This window comes from Medicago truncatula, chromosome 2, assembly GCF_003473485.1.
Source record: "Medicago truncatula cultivar Jemalong A17 chromosome 2, MtrunA17r5.0-ANR, whole genome shotgun sequence".
Classification (NCBI taxonomy): domain Eukaryota; kingdom Viridiplantae; phylum Streptophyta; class Magnoliopsida; order Fabales; family Fabaceae; genus Medicago; species Medicago truncatula.
In genome coordinates, this window is record NC_053043.1 from 31,706,835 (window position 1) to 31,721,717 (window position 14,883).

The window sequence follows — 14,883 nt, forward strand, 5'->3', positions numbered from 1 at the left end:
GCTGCAACAACAGTTTTTGTTCATTTGTGGCTTGCCCGATACAAAAATCATTAACATGGTTTAATTGTTTGTCACATAAGGGTTTGAATTAAAACGGTTCAAAACTCCTTAACATGGTTTATACCGAAGGGTTTGAATTAAAATGGTTATGATAACATGAGTAGTGTGAGCTGATAATATGAGTTTATACTAAAACATTGTCTTATGAAAATTCAATAGAATAAGTTACTCAAAATTCAAAAAGTTAGCTAATTGTGTTTATTTGTCAACCAACATGTTTTGAACATTCATCTCCATACAAAAAAGTCTGAAATCATCCATGGTCAAAACTCAAACCCAAATTCGAACCTTGCATATATTATGCATTGTCCTTACCAACTGAGTTAAGCTCAACGGGGACAACTCAACTCATAACTGAAAATACTAAGGCTCTTATTGTTTCATATATTTTATTAAAAAAAAAATCTATTTTAATTATAAAAAAAAAAAAAAAAAAAAACACTTTTGTCATTTTTAAGTGTTTGTTTAAAAAAAATCATTTTTGACTCCAAAATAAAAGGTGTTTGTTTCAGATATTTTTTTTTAATCTCTAGAATCTATTAACACAAAATCAATTGTTTTTAACCTGAGACAAGTGTACCTTAAAATTGATGAACAAAAAGCTTGAAATCTCAAAATAGAAAGAAATTATGATCTTATTCTCAGAAAGCAAAAAAAATAAAGAGAACACAAAAAGTAAAAATTTCACAAACATAAAAAAGAACAATTTCACAAAATGAGCAACATGAAGATGCATGCAAAAACAACATAAACATGAAGGGTGTATCAGAGAGTGAAAAGGTCGAGTGGTTTTGGTACCTGCAAAAACAACATCAACAGGAATATGAGATCTAAGAAGAAGGGGACAAGGAAGAAGAATGAAGGTTTAAGGTGTAGTATACCTTAATGAAGCTAATAGAGTGATTTTGGGTTTCTCGTTTTCCCGTGTATGTATGTCTGTCTATTCTGTGTCAGAAAGAAAGAGTGCCAAAAAGTCTAAAATTGTCACTGTTCAAAATATGAATAACTGGCGGGTAAAAGAGAGTATCGAATTGGGGCGCTAATTTCTAGGATGGGTGAGTAGCACAACATATCACTCAGGGTGGGTGGACTGGTTGGTTATGATTTATGAGTAGCTGATTATTTTTGTTTCTGTTTCATAGTAGCTACTAGCTAGATTATTATGAGTTTCTCGACACCTTGCTATGGATTTTGAAAGAAATCAAAAGAGTTAGTATTAATATTATGGAAGTATCTATCTATACACATAAGTTTACTCAGAATTTTATAGAAATTATTTTTCTTAACTTATAGATTTTAGCATAATAAAAAAAGTGAAGAGTGTATATCTCAACGTTAATAATAATAATAATAGATTTTTCGTCTGAAAAGTATTTGGATTAGATGGTAATGGTTCTCTTTAAGCTTAACCATGGTTTGTAGTTTTTAGGTTTGATTCTAACACTATAAATGCAACAATGTTAAATATCTTGAGGAGAGTTTTGTCTATCATTGTGATACAATTAGATTCCATAAATTAGTATGTGCAATTCATGAAGAAGAAAAAAAATAGTAATAGTATCATTTGGGCTTACATATTTGGTCCCTTAATTAATTTAAAGATTTTGTTTTTGTCCCTTAATTAATAAAAGTTTCATTTTGTTCCTTAAATATGATTATGTTAGCCAAGTTGGTCCCTCTCTGTTAATTTTAACCTGAAATGAATAATTTGTACGATCATTCTTATTTTTAATAACTTGCATGAATAACTTGTCCCTTAAATATGATTATTTAAGGTCCTTAAATATGATTATGTTAGCCAAATTGATTCACTGTAGACCCTATTAATTTAATTAATTTTAACTCTTTAATCTTATTTATAAGAAGAAGACCGTTTAATCATGCAAGTTGTAACTTAGAGTGAACAATCAACGTTCAATTTTTTCTTCTTTCCCTTTTCTTCTTCTTCTTCCCCTCTTTTCTTCGTAGGCCTTCATCAAAACATACCCAGAATGGTTGAAATTCAACCTTATAAAAACATAAACTCAATCAAATTTGCATTCAATACAACACATGTTTCTCACATCCTGCCCTCAACTTTCTTGAAAAACTTAGTGTTCTTCTTAGACTATTAGTGTGGACTTTCCCTATCGCATCCCTTCTATGAATAACCATACTTATACAGCCATACAATTCAGCTCACAAGCTCAGTATATTGCTCCAATTAGTACCACCATAACATTTATTTGTGCAGATAAAAAAGAATTATCCTATTAGTAGTTGTCTTCTTAGTGAAAGGGAAACTAAATTCGGCTTCTAAATACATACATATTTAGATCATATGGAAGAGCATTAAACTGTTTGGTGTTTAGAGGGTAACACTTTGAGCCTGTGAGAAATTGAATCATCACGACGACTCACACTTCTACAAACCTTTTATTCGCGACTTTTTCAAGAACGCTTCGAATAGAAAACTCAAGAAGTGGAATCAGTGGCACCATTTGAGGCATGTTTTGACTCAACTAGCATTGAAAATTCTGCACCAAGAATTGATCTTTTGCTTCAAGAAGGTATGCAGTGGACTATTCATGAAACCAATCTTTTCGTCCCTGTAATATTAGCGAATTCCGATTTTAGTCCCTGTAAAAAAAAAGATTTAGATTTTGTCCCTGTAATTTCAGATTCTTCTACTTTTGGTCCCTCCTTTCATCAAGTCAACAGAATCTGCATAAATTACGTCCTTGTAATTTCAGATTCCTCTCACTTTTGGTCCTTGTAATTTTAGATTCCTCCACTTTTGGTCCCTTATTTTACGTACCATGTATGCAGATTCTGCTTACGTGATGGAACGAGAGATCAAAAGTGGAAGAATATGAAATTACAATGACAAAATCTAAATCTTTTTTTTTTACAGGACTAAAACCGAAATTCGTTAATATTACAAGGACGAAAAGAGGTATTTACCCACATTGAAATTTAAATTGAAAAACTTATTTCCATGTTTGTGTTTGAAGCCCGACAACTCTTATGTCTATCATCACTGACTACACACAATCAGTCAGTTAGAGAGAGAATGACTTTGTATCTAGGAGTGAAAGAACCAAACTAATATCAATGTATATGTTGAGTCACAAGGCATTCTCCCTCAAATCCAGGAAGCATTGGCTTTCAATTCTGTAATTTAATTTTTGAATTTATTATTTATGAGTTTCGGATTTGGCTGTGTTTCAAATTTGGCTGACTTACCACCTTACCTGAATCAAGTTCAAATTGCTAAAAGCTTTTGAATTTGTCCCATTCGGTAAATTCGTTGCATGAACATAGATAAAACCCTTCAAAAAAGTAATCGGACCAACCATTGAAGACATTATTCAAGATTTAGTTGCTGAGGACCAACTTATTGATGACACTACAAGATTTAGTGGTCTGATCAAGATCAAACTAGGATCGAACCAATTGTATAAATAACATTTTTAAATCATAATATTAACTCGTAAACAAAAAAAATACCATATGTTATTATTTTTTAGAAAAAGAAACCATAATATTCATAACAACTTAATATTATTTAAGAATACTTTGGCAAGAACCGATTGTAATTACTATTGAACCAGCGTCACATAGACCGTAATTAAATACTACGCTAAATTTTATCAACAAACCACAAACTTCAAGTGAACTCATCTTATTGATAACTTGTATTTTTTGTCAAAGGGGGTCAATCCAATTTAGAAAGAATACAGAGGGATTACCCCAAAACAATGATGCTCCCTTGGGACCTACTTATGCTGTGCAGAAAAAGTGAAAAGACAACTGAGTGATAATCCACCCTTTTCCTAAATAACAACATCTTCTCAATCAGAACATGCGGACAAAATAACCAGAAAAATAAGGGAGAGGTGTAAGTAACGAATGTTTCTAGTTGAAATAGCACCAAAATTTTCAAGTTACACCCTACATATCACCAGAGTGTATCTTAGCAATCAACAGATAAACGGTGCTTTAAATTTCAGGATGAAGCGCCGACCAATTTCTCAAGTTTCTCCAGTGTGACACTTTTTGGCCTTTCAAGTGGCATTCCAAGAGCCCGGTCCCATATCAACTAAAATACAACGAAAGGAAGAGTTTGTTAATTCAAGCCAACAAATAGAGTAACCTTATCAAGGAAACAATGAGGCATGACAAACCTGAGGGCCAACTCCAATACTCCTTGCAACACCAAAGAGAACGGTATAATAGCTGTTGAGAATATAAACAGATAATCAGATTTTCCCTAAAAAATAATAGCAAATCGAAAACTATCTCAAGTTGAACAAGAAAGAGATATAGTCTCATACTTTTCCTCAGTTAGACCATAGTAGTTCAGTAATACTCCACTGTGGGCATCAACATTAGGCCATGGATTTTTAACCTATAAAAATAGCAAGTGAGTATTCAGTACATCTGGTATAAGGTCCATCAAAATTTGATGCAGGAATATATAAAAAATGTGGTAAAACTTCGAAGAGTAAATTATGCAAAAATGAACAAATAAAAATACAAAGCGAACAGAACCAAGCTAATACGTGAAAATCTATATACAAATTCATTCATGCAATTGTGTTGAAAAATCGTGTAGACTGACCATCCTCGAACAAAAACTACGCCATAAAAAAGGTAAGAAAAAGGTTAACATACACGAAGACTGAGAAATCATCCTCTCGAGTCTTCATCAAAATCCTTATTCCTTTTCCAACAAAATACTCCACACACAACTCACTATGATCAGCGGGGATGTTTTCATTGAACTAAAACCCCCTTAGCAATTCCACAAAGAACTAAAAGTTCATAATCTAATATTCAATCCCTATCAGATCATCTTTCTTCTGTTTTGTTTCATTCAATACCTTATTGCCCTTGCTAAACCTTTGTAATCCACTTATGGTCTAGACTCAACAGGTATTCATAAAATACGGGCATGTGGAAGTGTAAACTCATTAAGCAAAAACTATTTCGAGGTTGGGAACTAAAATTATATATGATTGTGATTGAAATTGAAAAATAAAAACATGACATTACCTTGCCTAACTTGGTCAGAATAGGAGGCACAACCTCTTTAATTTTTGACACCTGAAAAGGTCACAAAGTCACATTAGATCATAAAGAAATTTACCAGAAACGAACTTAGGTTGCACCATCAGAGAGTATTCCAAAGCAAACAAAATCTAAAATTGAGAAAAATACCAGCTGGAAAAGTGGATCATTAGGCAAATGCTTCAATGCAAACTCCCTCTGGCAAGTGTATCTTGGATCAGTATTGCGCAAAACTCCATGTCCATATCCAGGCACAACCTGCAAATCCAAAAATAGAAAAACCCTGCTGTCAAGTTGTCTACAGAGGCTTCTCAATAGAAGAATTTGGAACTGAGACAGTGGTATTCCTTTTAAAACAATCATTTTGTACAAAGATATGCATCTTTTACAATAAGAAAACCCGTTATTTTATAACATAAAATATATTACTCTCGTCTCTTACTTGTACAACAACAATCAAGCTTTTTTCCATTAGATAGAGCCAGCTACATGGATCAACCAACTATACAAAGCTTTGTCGTGCATTGGTCAAAGATAGACTATTTCTCGAAAATCGAAATCCTTTTTAATGGTTTGGCTTATAGTTTTCTTTGATCGCCCTCTACCTCTAATTATTGGACTGTCCTCGGCCCTCTAACTTGTACTTATAATTTCTTTGTAATTAAAAAAACACTTTTATTTTGAAAGCCTTAAATTTTATACATTAATTTTGGAAACTTTCTCTTGGGAAGGCATGCAAACATGTGTCCATATACATGTAAAACAAGGAGAATGAAGAACCCTGATGCCCTTCAGCCAAAAAAAAATCCTTTTATTAAGAAAGTAAAGAAGATTTTATCATAACAAATTGGATACATGAGCATGCTTTGCTCAATCGATTTTTATCTTTTTTAAGCAGAAGTACTATCCTCTGATCTACACTACTGAATTGCTTCACTTCAAGTTCAACTAAAAGAAAATTAAGCAAAACAAAAGAACCATAACATATTAACAACATTTAACATGTACTTAAAATTTCTCGAGAAAACAAAAGCTAAAAAGGAAGAGGAAGGCAGGCATCAAAAGCTTCAAAGATTCATATCAGTTACATTACCTGCCCACTGTTCAGAGTTTTATGAATGTAGTCGCTCAATTGGTCTGTACTTATGTTTGGAGTTCCAAACTCCTTAACTATATTTCTGATCCATCGTAGAACTTCCTGTAACAACATATTGGATGTGAAAAAAAACTAAAAGTAATAATATACAGATAAGGAAAAATTTGGGCATTAATCATATTATATATCTCATTGGGTACATTGTTACAATCCAATACTCATAATTATATAATTAAAAACTTTTCAGCAATACAAGGCATATTTTTCTGTATGACTAGCATCTGACTGTATTTATCGGAACAGCAAATATTAGTAATGCAGGACAGTTTCATTTTTAAGTAAAAATGGCAAATATGACAGGTCAGAGACTATCCAATCATGGTTTATGAAATGGAAGATGAATTTTTGCAAATTTTATATCAGAAAAACAGATGGTTAGGGAAAAAGAAATGACAAAATAACCTGATTGGCTAAACCATGCAGTGGGCCGGCTAAACCATTCAAAGCAGCTGCAAATGCAAGATAAGGATCTGATAGTGAACTAGCAACCTGGAGTGAACACAATAGAATACATTAAATTACAATAATAACAACAGCCGGAATCAAAGGACACCATACTATTCTCTCATGAATCATGTCCAATGAATAAACTAAGAACAAGCACTCACTAAATCACAAGTCATCTACATTAAATATTTGAATGTTCTATAAATAATAATTCACTAATCAGAATTGCAACTGGATGGTAAAAGTGTTCAAGAGAATTAGCTTACTAGATGAGCTGTGTGGGAACTAACGTTGCCGCCTTCATGATCACTGCACATGAAATTTAACCAAAACATAAAAAAATCAAACAGCAAATACAACGGTCGCTGTCTCACTGCTAATTAAAAGAGAACAGTACAGCTCAGCATGATCATAAGAGGTGACGTCGTTATGAATGGAACACAAACCTGTGAATAGAAACATACAGCCTCATAAACTCCAGCATTTCCGGATCATCAAATCCTAACATGTGAGCATAGTTTGCACCATAATCCAAAGAATCATCCAATGGTATGATTTTCCCATCCTTGTATATCCTTTAAAATATGGTAAGAAATTCATCCAAAATGTTAAAAGGATGAGAGAAATCTGTCAAACACTTTTGGCTATAACAACCCAATGCATGTTAAATGTTTAATCTTGATGAGAAAGATATGCTTTGCATACCGTCGATAAATGTAAGCAGCAATTCCAGGCAAACGAGCAATTAAATTCAAGCTATCCTCATAAGTTGGCTCCCAGTACCTATACCCACACAGCAAAAACGCTACAGTAGCTTATAAGGTGCAAATAACACAGGTATTTACAATCTTACCTTGACTTGTGTATCCCACCCTCGTATGCCTTTGTAAATTCGCTCTCCACCTGAAAATGATTTTTTTTTTTATTGATAATGAGTCTGTGTCATCAAGACTTAATTTTTGTGCGGACAAGACTTAATTTTTTGCGGAGAAAAAACAAAATAATTCAATAACTTATAACAAACTAAATAAGCTAGTGTGGGCAGCAGCCCACAGTTATACACACCTAGATCTGTTCATGTGTGTCATTACAAGAATATTAATTAATAATGTATATGTTAGGCAGTGAATTATTTAGTTTAGTGTGATCCTTAGTCAAACATGTTGCAAAAAATAAGGCATTCTCTTCCTCCTTTCCCTCTTCAAAAAAGGAAGAAACTTACTTTAGATGGACATGGAGAGTAATAGTATAAAGATAGATATACAATGGAAAGAGAACAGGAGGAAAACAATTGTACTATGATTACAAAAACACACTATAATGTTGATTTTTGGCCTCTGCAACCCGGTTGATTCTCTTTCTTCATTGGGTGAGCTCATGTGCATTAGAGACAAAGTGGGAGATGCTGATTCAATTTTTCGTATAAAATAATAATATACACAAAATAACTACAGAATACTGATATCAAGCAACTAGACCACAGAAACTAGATGCATAGGATAAACCCAAAATGCTACGATTGTCAACAAGAGAAGAATAATATTCCAATCCTATATTTTACAATATTAAATTAATTGAAATCTTGCATGAGGTACATCTTACACCAGCAGTCACGAAAAACATGTAAGGTGAGTTTTTGTGAGGGGGTGATGCAAGCAATCTACGTTTCATTGAAGATTATCAAAATACAAGTGTTTGCTGAGATTAGACAGAGTGGAGCGTTAGATGTGCCTATTGAAGCATTTTCTTAGTCAATTGAATACTCCAATTTTCTGAGCTAAAATTTGAACCACTACCTATCACCCTTTGATTAATTTTACTTTATAAATATCTTCGTTTGTTAATATTATTATCAAATTATGGGCATAGAAGTCTAAAAAACAAAACATGAAGCAACAAACACTATACTTTCTGAAGAAAAAGGATAGCTTATCACAAACACAAATGATTATGGTAGTCAAAATAGCTAAATTATAAAAGAAAAATTTATGCAAAAGGAAGACCTTAAAAATCAGTGGTTCAATAAAGAATCTGTTACTCAACCTGGAGGGCCATTACACCAGTAGTGAATTGTGTCATTGGATGAGCAGAAACAGGCAGTGCATCAATTGCCTTGTAAGCATACTCTGCAAATAAAGAAAATAAGGAATCCACAATTGAGAAGTCATGTGCATCATAAACAATGGAGAAAAAATTATGTTAAAATCTTCTACAGATGTGAGATTTCACCAAGAGCAAGTAGAATGTTGGAAACACAAACAAAATGATTGAAGCATGTCTGTAACCTTTAATTCTTGAAGTAAAAAGACCTTAGAAATCAGTTAGCATTTCCTCAAACAAGGACCACATACACATCAAAAGAACAACTGACACGCACATGCTAACCGTGATGCCTATAAAGTTACTACACAACAATGATCTTAAAAGAACACAACCTGCCATGAGAGACCCCTAGTTCACATCATATATCCAATTCTTAACATATTGCCATGCATTGTCTATTTTATGTCTATTCACTTTAACTTTAAAGAAAAGCCTCTAAAGTACAGTGCCTATGATTATTAAACTTATGACTGATAAAAGAACTGTACATAACCATGACATTCAACTTGGACACTGTCTATTATATTACAATGAACAGTCATTACTTCAAGATACCAAGCTATGATTTCAAAAGGAAATTAACCTGGGATTTTCGCACGACTTCGCAATTCCTGAGCTAATGAATCCACTTGCTCTTTATTTGGTATCTGTGACACAGGGTATGAATCGAGGATTAAATAACAAAACCACAGAGGATGTACCAAAACACTTTCATACAGGCTGATGTCGTGAGCTTTCATAGCATTACATGTAAGCCAACATCTATATATAAATAAATTCAATTTGATTATACCTTTCCTGTCAATAGAAGCCACAATATGGCCTCAGGCAAAGGCTCCCCACCAGGAAAAGCACCTGGAAGTGTTTTTTGACAGTCAGGAATTGTCATGCCCCTAAAGCGAATTCCCTGAAAAACAAAACATGCTAACCTCAGATCCAATTAGAGAACAATAACAAACAAATCCTACATCTGAGATTCTATCAACTAATCAATAGTCATTAGCATGTCATAACTCACTTATATTACTCTTTCACAAATATACTAAGCAAAGCCCGAGTCATTGAATATTTACCTCATCCGGATCAACAGCTGAGCCTAGCCACACTAAAGCTGTCATTCCTCTCATTCCACCAAGTACCTTTTAATTAGAGAAATGCAGTTCCAAAAATAAGTTACATTGCAAGCTTATGGCCAAGAGAGTGGGACTTCATTTAATACTGCTAGAAACTCCATAGCTAATAAACATGTAATATAATTACCATATCAGCAGTGATTTTTCCCAATTCAACACTTCCATGCTCTTTCTTAAGCTTTTTAACACGTTCCTGCAACCAGGTTTTATGCCAAGATTAAAACATAGCATAGATACAAACTCCTAGTCATGCTAATTGAAGATTTGAATCAGAAAAGAACATTGATCAGGTTTCTCAGACTCACAATACATGAGACCTGCACAGAAAACTACAACTAAATGCAAATTGGAAGTTGAGCACATCACATGAAAGAATCGAGTCACAATCACTTCCAACAGTTACAACCAAATAACTATCCTGTTTGGATTGGCTTGTTTGAGCTTATCTACTGACATAAATTTTGAGACTGTTTGGGAGAACTTACGAAAACAACTTATGTCATTGTTCACAGGTTATTTTCAGCTTATTTTCATAAGTTCTCCAAGTTAGCTTATGAAAACAGCTTACAGTTTTTTACGAATATAATTGAACTTTATTTTATCTTTTGCTATAGAAATAGCTTATACACAAGTGCTATCATGGTAAGTGCTTGTGTTATAAACTGCAAATAAGTTGTTTATCCAAACAGGGTCTAAAACTATGAAGCCCACATTTATGTATTATACATCCTAACTCAGTATGCAGTTGAAGGAAAACAAACACGAAATTCACGTTAAACACAGTAAAGCAGCATATATAGTATGTAATAACTCATCCAACAAAAAAAGTACCGATGCCAAAACTTAAAGTTGCATACAAACCTGATACTCTGGAACTAGTTCCTTCATCTCAGTATAAAGATCCTGCAAAACAGAACAAATAACCCCTCTGTCAGCAAAATTCAAAATATAAAAAATACAAATTCAAGACAAACAAGGAACTTCATAAATTAATTTTAGATCTCAAACGTCCAACCAACGCAATCTAAACTGCATTACAAAATTCCAAACACCATAACAATAGTAATAACAATCTCTGAAGCACCGACACTTGTGATCAAAAAAGTGTGTTCAACATGTGTCTATATCAGACACTGACATCGATGTCTGTAGCATTGACATTTCTGATGAAAGGTGTATTCGGAGTCTGACACATGTGATTCCGTTCAAATAATTAATTTTCTCAAATTACTATTGGGTGTCAACGATTCAGTGTCGTGTCTGTGTGTCCGGTGTCAGTGCTTCATAGACATCCACACGTGTGATTACGTTTAATTATGTCATTTTCTCAAATTGTCGTCAGTGTCTCGGTGTTCGGTGTTGGTGCTTAGAAAACTCACTGCATCTAATTTTTTAAGAGAGAGAGAGAGAGAGGTCATACAGTGTTAGTGGAGGTCTGCATTTGAAGCCATCTAACTGAATTAGCGAGACTAGGTTGCTGACCCTGCCATCAAAAATCATCATCACAAAAAAAAAAAAAAAAAAAAAAAAAAAAAAAAATCAAACGCAAATAAATTTCTCAAAGAAGAATAGGAAATATATTGAAAGAAGAATTTAAAGAATTGATTTAGAGTAATTACAACGCGAGATCGAAGTTTGGAAAGTGCAGAAACGCTTCGGAAAAACGCCATTTAGACGAATCAATAGAACAAGCTGCATAATCAGTTCGTTAACATTAACATAACAAATCAGAAGTAAAAAAAAAATAAAAAATTAGGGATTAAAAAAAAAGGTACGGGATGAAAGATCGATCAATGATGGTAGTTATAATAGAGAATCGAAACGATGAAGATTGAGAAGTAGCTAGGGTTAGGAAGAAGAAAGAAAAAGAGAGAAGAGCGTTTACCGGTTGAAAAGTAGAATGATGATTACGGATCCAAAAAAAATAGGAAAATTGAACTGGTCTTTATACTGAGAAGAGAAAAGAAAAATGTAATAACGCAATGCGGTGCTGATTATTCGTGTCCTGATTCAGTCATTAGTGGAGGCAGGTGCAGGTTAAATACAGCTGCTGCTAGATTACTCCTAATTCATTTCATTTTCATTTTCTTCTACACAGTAATGATTAAGGGTAATTCCCTCAAAAAAATGATGATTAAGGGTAATACTATTTCCTTAAAAGAAAAATTAAGGGTAATAAAATAATTGTAAAAAAATCCAGGGATATTGCATATTATAGGGTGTGATTCGAACACCAGACACATCAGTTCTCCACAATTAGATTATGTGAGATCTAACCAACAGACTACTTGACAAAAAAAATATATCAAAAAAACAAATTTATTAGCAAAAATAGTAATATTAAATTCAAATATCATGAGCTCCTTTTTAACATTAATTGTTTCTGAACTTGATTTTTTATGGGAACAATTTTTATCAGGTTTTAACTTTTTTTCATTTTAAGTAGCTTGATGATTAGACTCACACATTACAATTGTGGAGAAACGGGAAAATTCAAGTTTGAACTCCAACTTCTAAATACTTTACACGGGTCTTTTTTTTTTTTTTTTTTTTGAACAATAAAAAATGTAACTTATATTAACAAAACACGGACACCTCCAAGTACAACATTTACTAAGGAAGCCCAAAGTATTTACAAATATACAAAGTCAATCAAGACAAAAATTAGCCAAGTCTCAAACAAACCAAAGGACTTGACCACCACAGTTGGGAACCAAAAACAAAAACAACATTATTAGCTTTTAGCCACCAAAGGGAGTACCGCTTGACTTTGTCCAGCAACTGATCAATGGAGCTACCTATATTGTTGAACAATCTTTGATTACGGTCATTCCAAATGATCCGCACAGTAAGCAACCAAATAAGCTGCAAAAATGAGCACCGTGCTCGAGCTCCACCTGCGGAATGAGAGAACTGAAGGAAATGATCTGATACAGTAATGAGGTCTGGGCCTGAAACACCAAGCCAGGACCGTACCTGACACCACAAAGTGCCATAAAAACCACAAGAAATAAATAAATGTTGAGACGTCTCAAGTTGGCCACACCCTAACAAACAACTCGCATCTAAGAGAATACCGCGATGCATCAAGTTTGACCTGGTAGGCAACCGATCCTTTACCAACCTCCAAGCAAAAATTGAGACCTTAAGTGGAGCATGTTTATGCCAAACTAGAGCATCTGCACCATCCACCTGAGGAATGTCCGAAGAAGTCAAAAAATGATAAGCGCTACGAACTGTATAACCTGCATAAGGATCCAGATGCCATCTCCAAGTGTCTTTTACATTACTCTGCAAAGAAACATGACCAAGTAAAATAATACACTCCCCTAGCATCTCCTCCTCCCACACCCACAACCCCCATCTCCAACTCCAATCCGCTCCCCCAAGCTCCCACCCAACAGAAAACATGGAAGCAACCGTACAAGATTTATCAACCGCAAGATCAAAAAGGCGCCTAAAGCGCACACTAAACGGCACACCACCTAACCACAAATCATGCCAAAAAAAGGGTATCATCCTCATCTCCCACAAACGAGACACACCCTCCTGAAACCACCCGCCTCTGACACCACCTAACCCATCCCTAATATTAGCGATCTCTCGCCACCAAGAATAACCACTCCGGCCCCCAACCTCCAACCTCCCATCCTCCTCGCCATATCTCGCCACCAACACCCTATACCACAAACTACTCCTCTCCACCAACAAACGCCAACACCATTTGCCTAACAACGCAACATTAAACTCCCTCAAACTCCGCACACCCAAACCTCCAACCTCCCTCCGCGAACAAATAGTGGTCCAACGGACCCAAGAAAGTTTCCTATGATCCTCACAGCCCCCCCAAAAAAATTTAGTAAAAATAGAGTCAACGGAAGAAATTATACCTGACGGAGCCTTGAAGAAGGAAAGAGCATAGACAGGTAGAGAGGTCAAGACAGACTTTAGAAGAACTAACCTGCCACCAAACGATAAAAACCGACTATTGAACCGAGACAGTCTCGATTTAATGCTACGCATAAGAGGTTCCCAAAAGATCAATCGACGTGGATCACCCCCGATAGATAGACCAAATATACAAACGACACTTTCCCCACACGACAATGGAGAACAGAAGCTGCCTCATTCAGCCAGGAATCAGAAACATTGACACCCACCAACATGCTTTTATGAAAATTAACTTTCAAGCCAGACATAGCCTCAAACAACACCAACACCGCTCTCATCGCCCGAACATTGGCCCAACTCTTCAATCGTGTTTTTTTTTTTTATTTCAATCTTAATTTAATTTTACATAATAAAAACAATTATTATCTTTTTGTTTTTATCTTAACCGTCGTATTGGGGATGAGGTGTGTTATACCCTGTTTTTGGACCTAAAAATACTGGGCCCAATTTCATTTCAAACTTTGTCAATTATCAAATTTCAACTGCACAGTTCAAATTGTCTCTGCCTCGCCGTATTTTCAATCGCAATTTTACCTATGTTTTTCTTGCATAAAACTTTTCAAAATGTCTTTACTTGTCTTGTAAGACATTCAAAAGTGTCTCTGAATCATTACATTGTTTTTACCTCAGTTTATTTCAAAATTTGCAAAAAAAGTCATACAGAAGGGTATTTTGGTCATTTCCTGCAGTGGGACCCATTTTCATCCTTGTGACTGTCTCTGAGTCTTTTCAAATTCATTTTTAACATTTCATCTCAAGTTCGCATCTGAGTCAGTGTCAGAGTCTGTTTGAGTCAGTTTAGGTCATTTTTAGCCCTAGGGGCATTTTGGTCATTTCACCCAAAATTTTGGCATAGAGAGGTTACTTTGAAGTACCTCATTTAGGCCATTGGTTCGTTTTAGTCCGTTTGTTGATTTTATTTTAGGTTCACTTTACGTTTGGTCAAAATTACAAATTTTAATTCATTTTATTTTTACTTTG

At 34.4% G+C, this 14,883-nt stretch overlaps 1 protein-coding gene across 1 annotated transcript; it reads right to left on the minus strand.

Annotated features, from left to right (window-relative positions):
- Positions 1–3,692: 3,692 nt before the first annotated feature.
- Positions 3,693–12,061, minus strand: LOC25486862 (citrate synthase, mitochondrial). The gene is made up of 20 exons (XM_013608683.3): positions 11,837–12,061; positions 11,571–11,643; positions 11,372–11,434; positions 10,813–10,854; positions 10,079–10,144; positions 9,892–9,957; positions 9,612–9,725; positions 9,402–9,465; positions 8,759–8,841; positions 7,569–7,618; positions 7,421–7,498; positions 7,162–7,290; positions 6,982–7,024; positions 6,671–6,757; positions 6,206–6,310; positions 5,263–5,370; positions 5,098–5,148; positions 4,377–4,450; positions 4,227–4,278; positions 3,693–4,141 (listed from the first exon to the last, which is right to left on the minus strand). The coding sequence occupies exons 2-20, from the start codon at positions 11,619–11,621 to the stop codon at positions 4,049–4,051; spliced, it is 1,419 nt and encodes a 472-aa protein (XP_013464137.1). The 5' UTR covers positions 11,622–11,643; positions 11,837–12,061; the 3' UTR covers positions 3,693–4,048.
- Positions 12,062–14,883: the final 2,822 nt, after the last annotated feature.

Bases quoted from the DNA above. Each gene is read 5' to 3' on its own strand.
- LOC25486862 (XM_013608683.3), bottom strand. From the start codon at position 11,621: ATGGCGTTTTTCCGAAGCGTTTCTGCACTTTCCAAACTTCGATCTCGC. The intron at 10,855-11,371 runs GTATGACCTCTC...TCTGTTTTGCAG, and splicing joins TGCAGACCTCCACTAACACT to GATCTTTATACTGAGATGAA. The intron at 6,758-6,981 runs GTAAGCTAATTC...TGTTCACTCCAG, and splicing joins GTTCCCACACAGCTCATCTA to GTTGCTAGTTCACTATCAGA.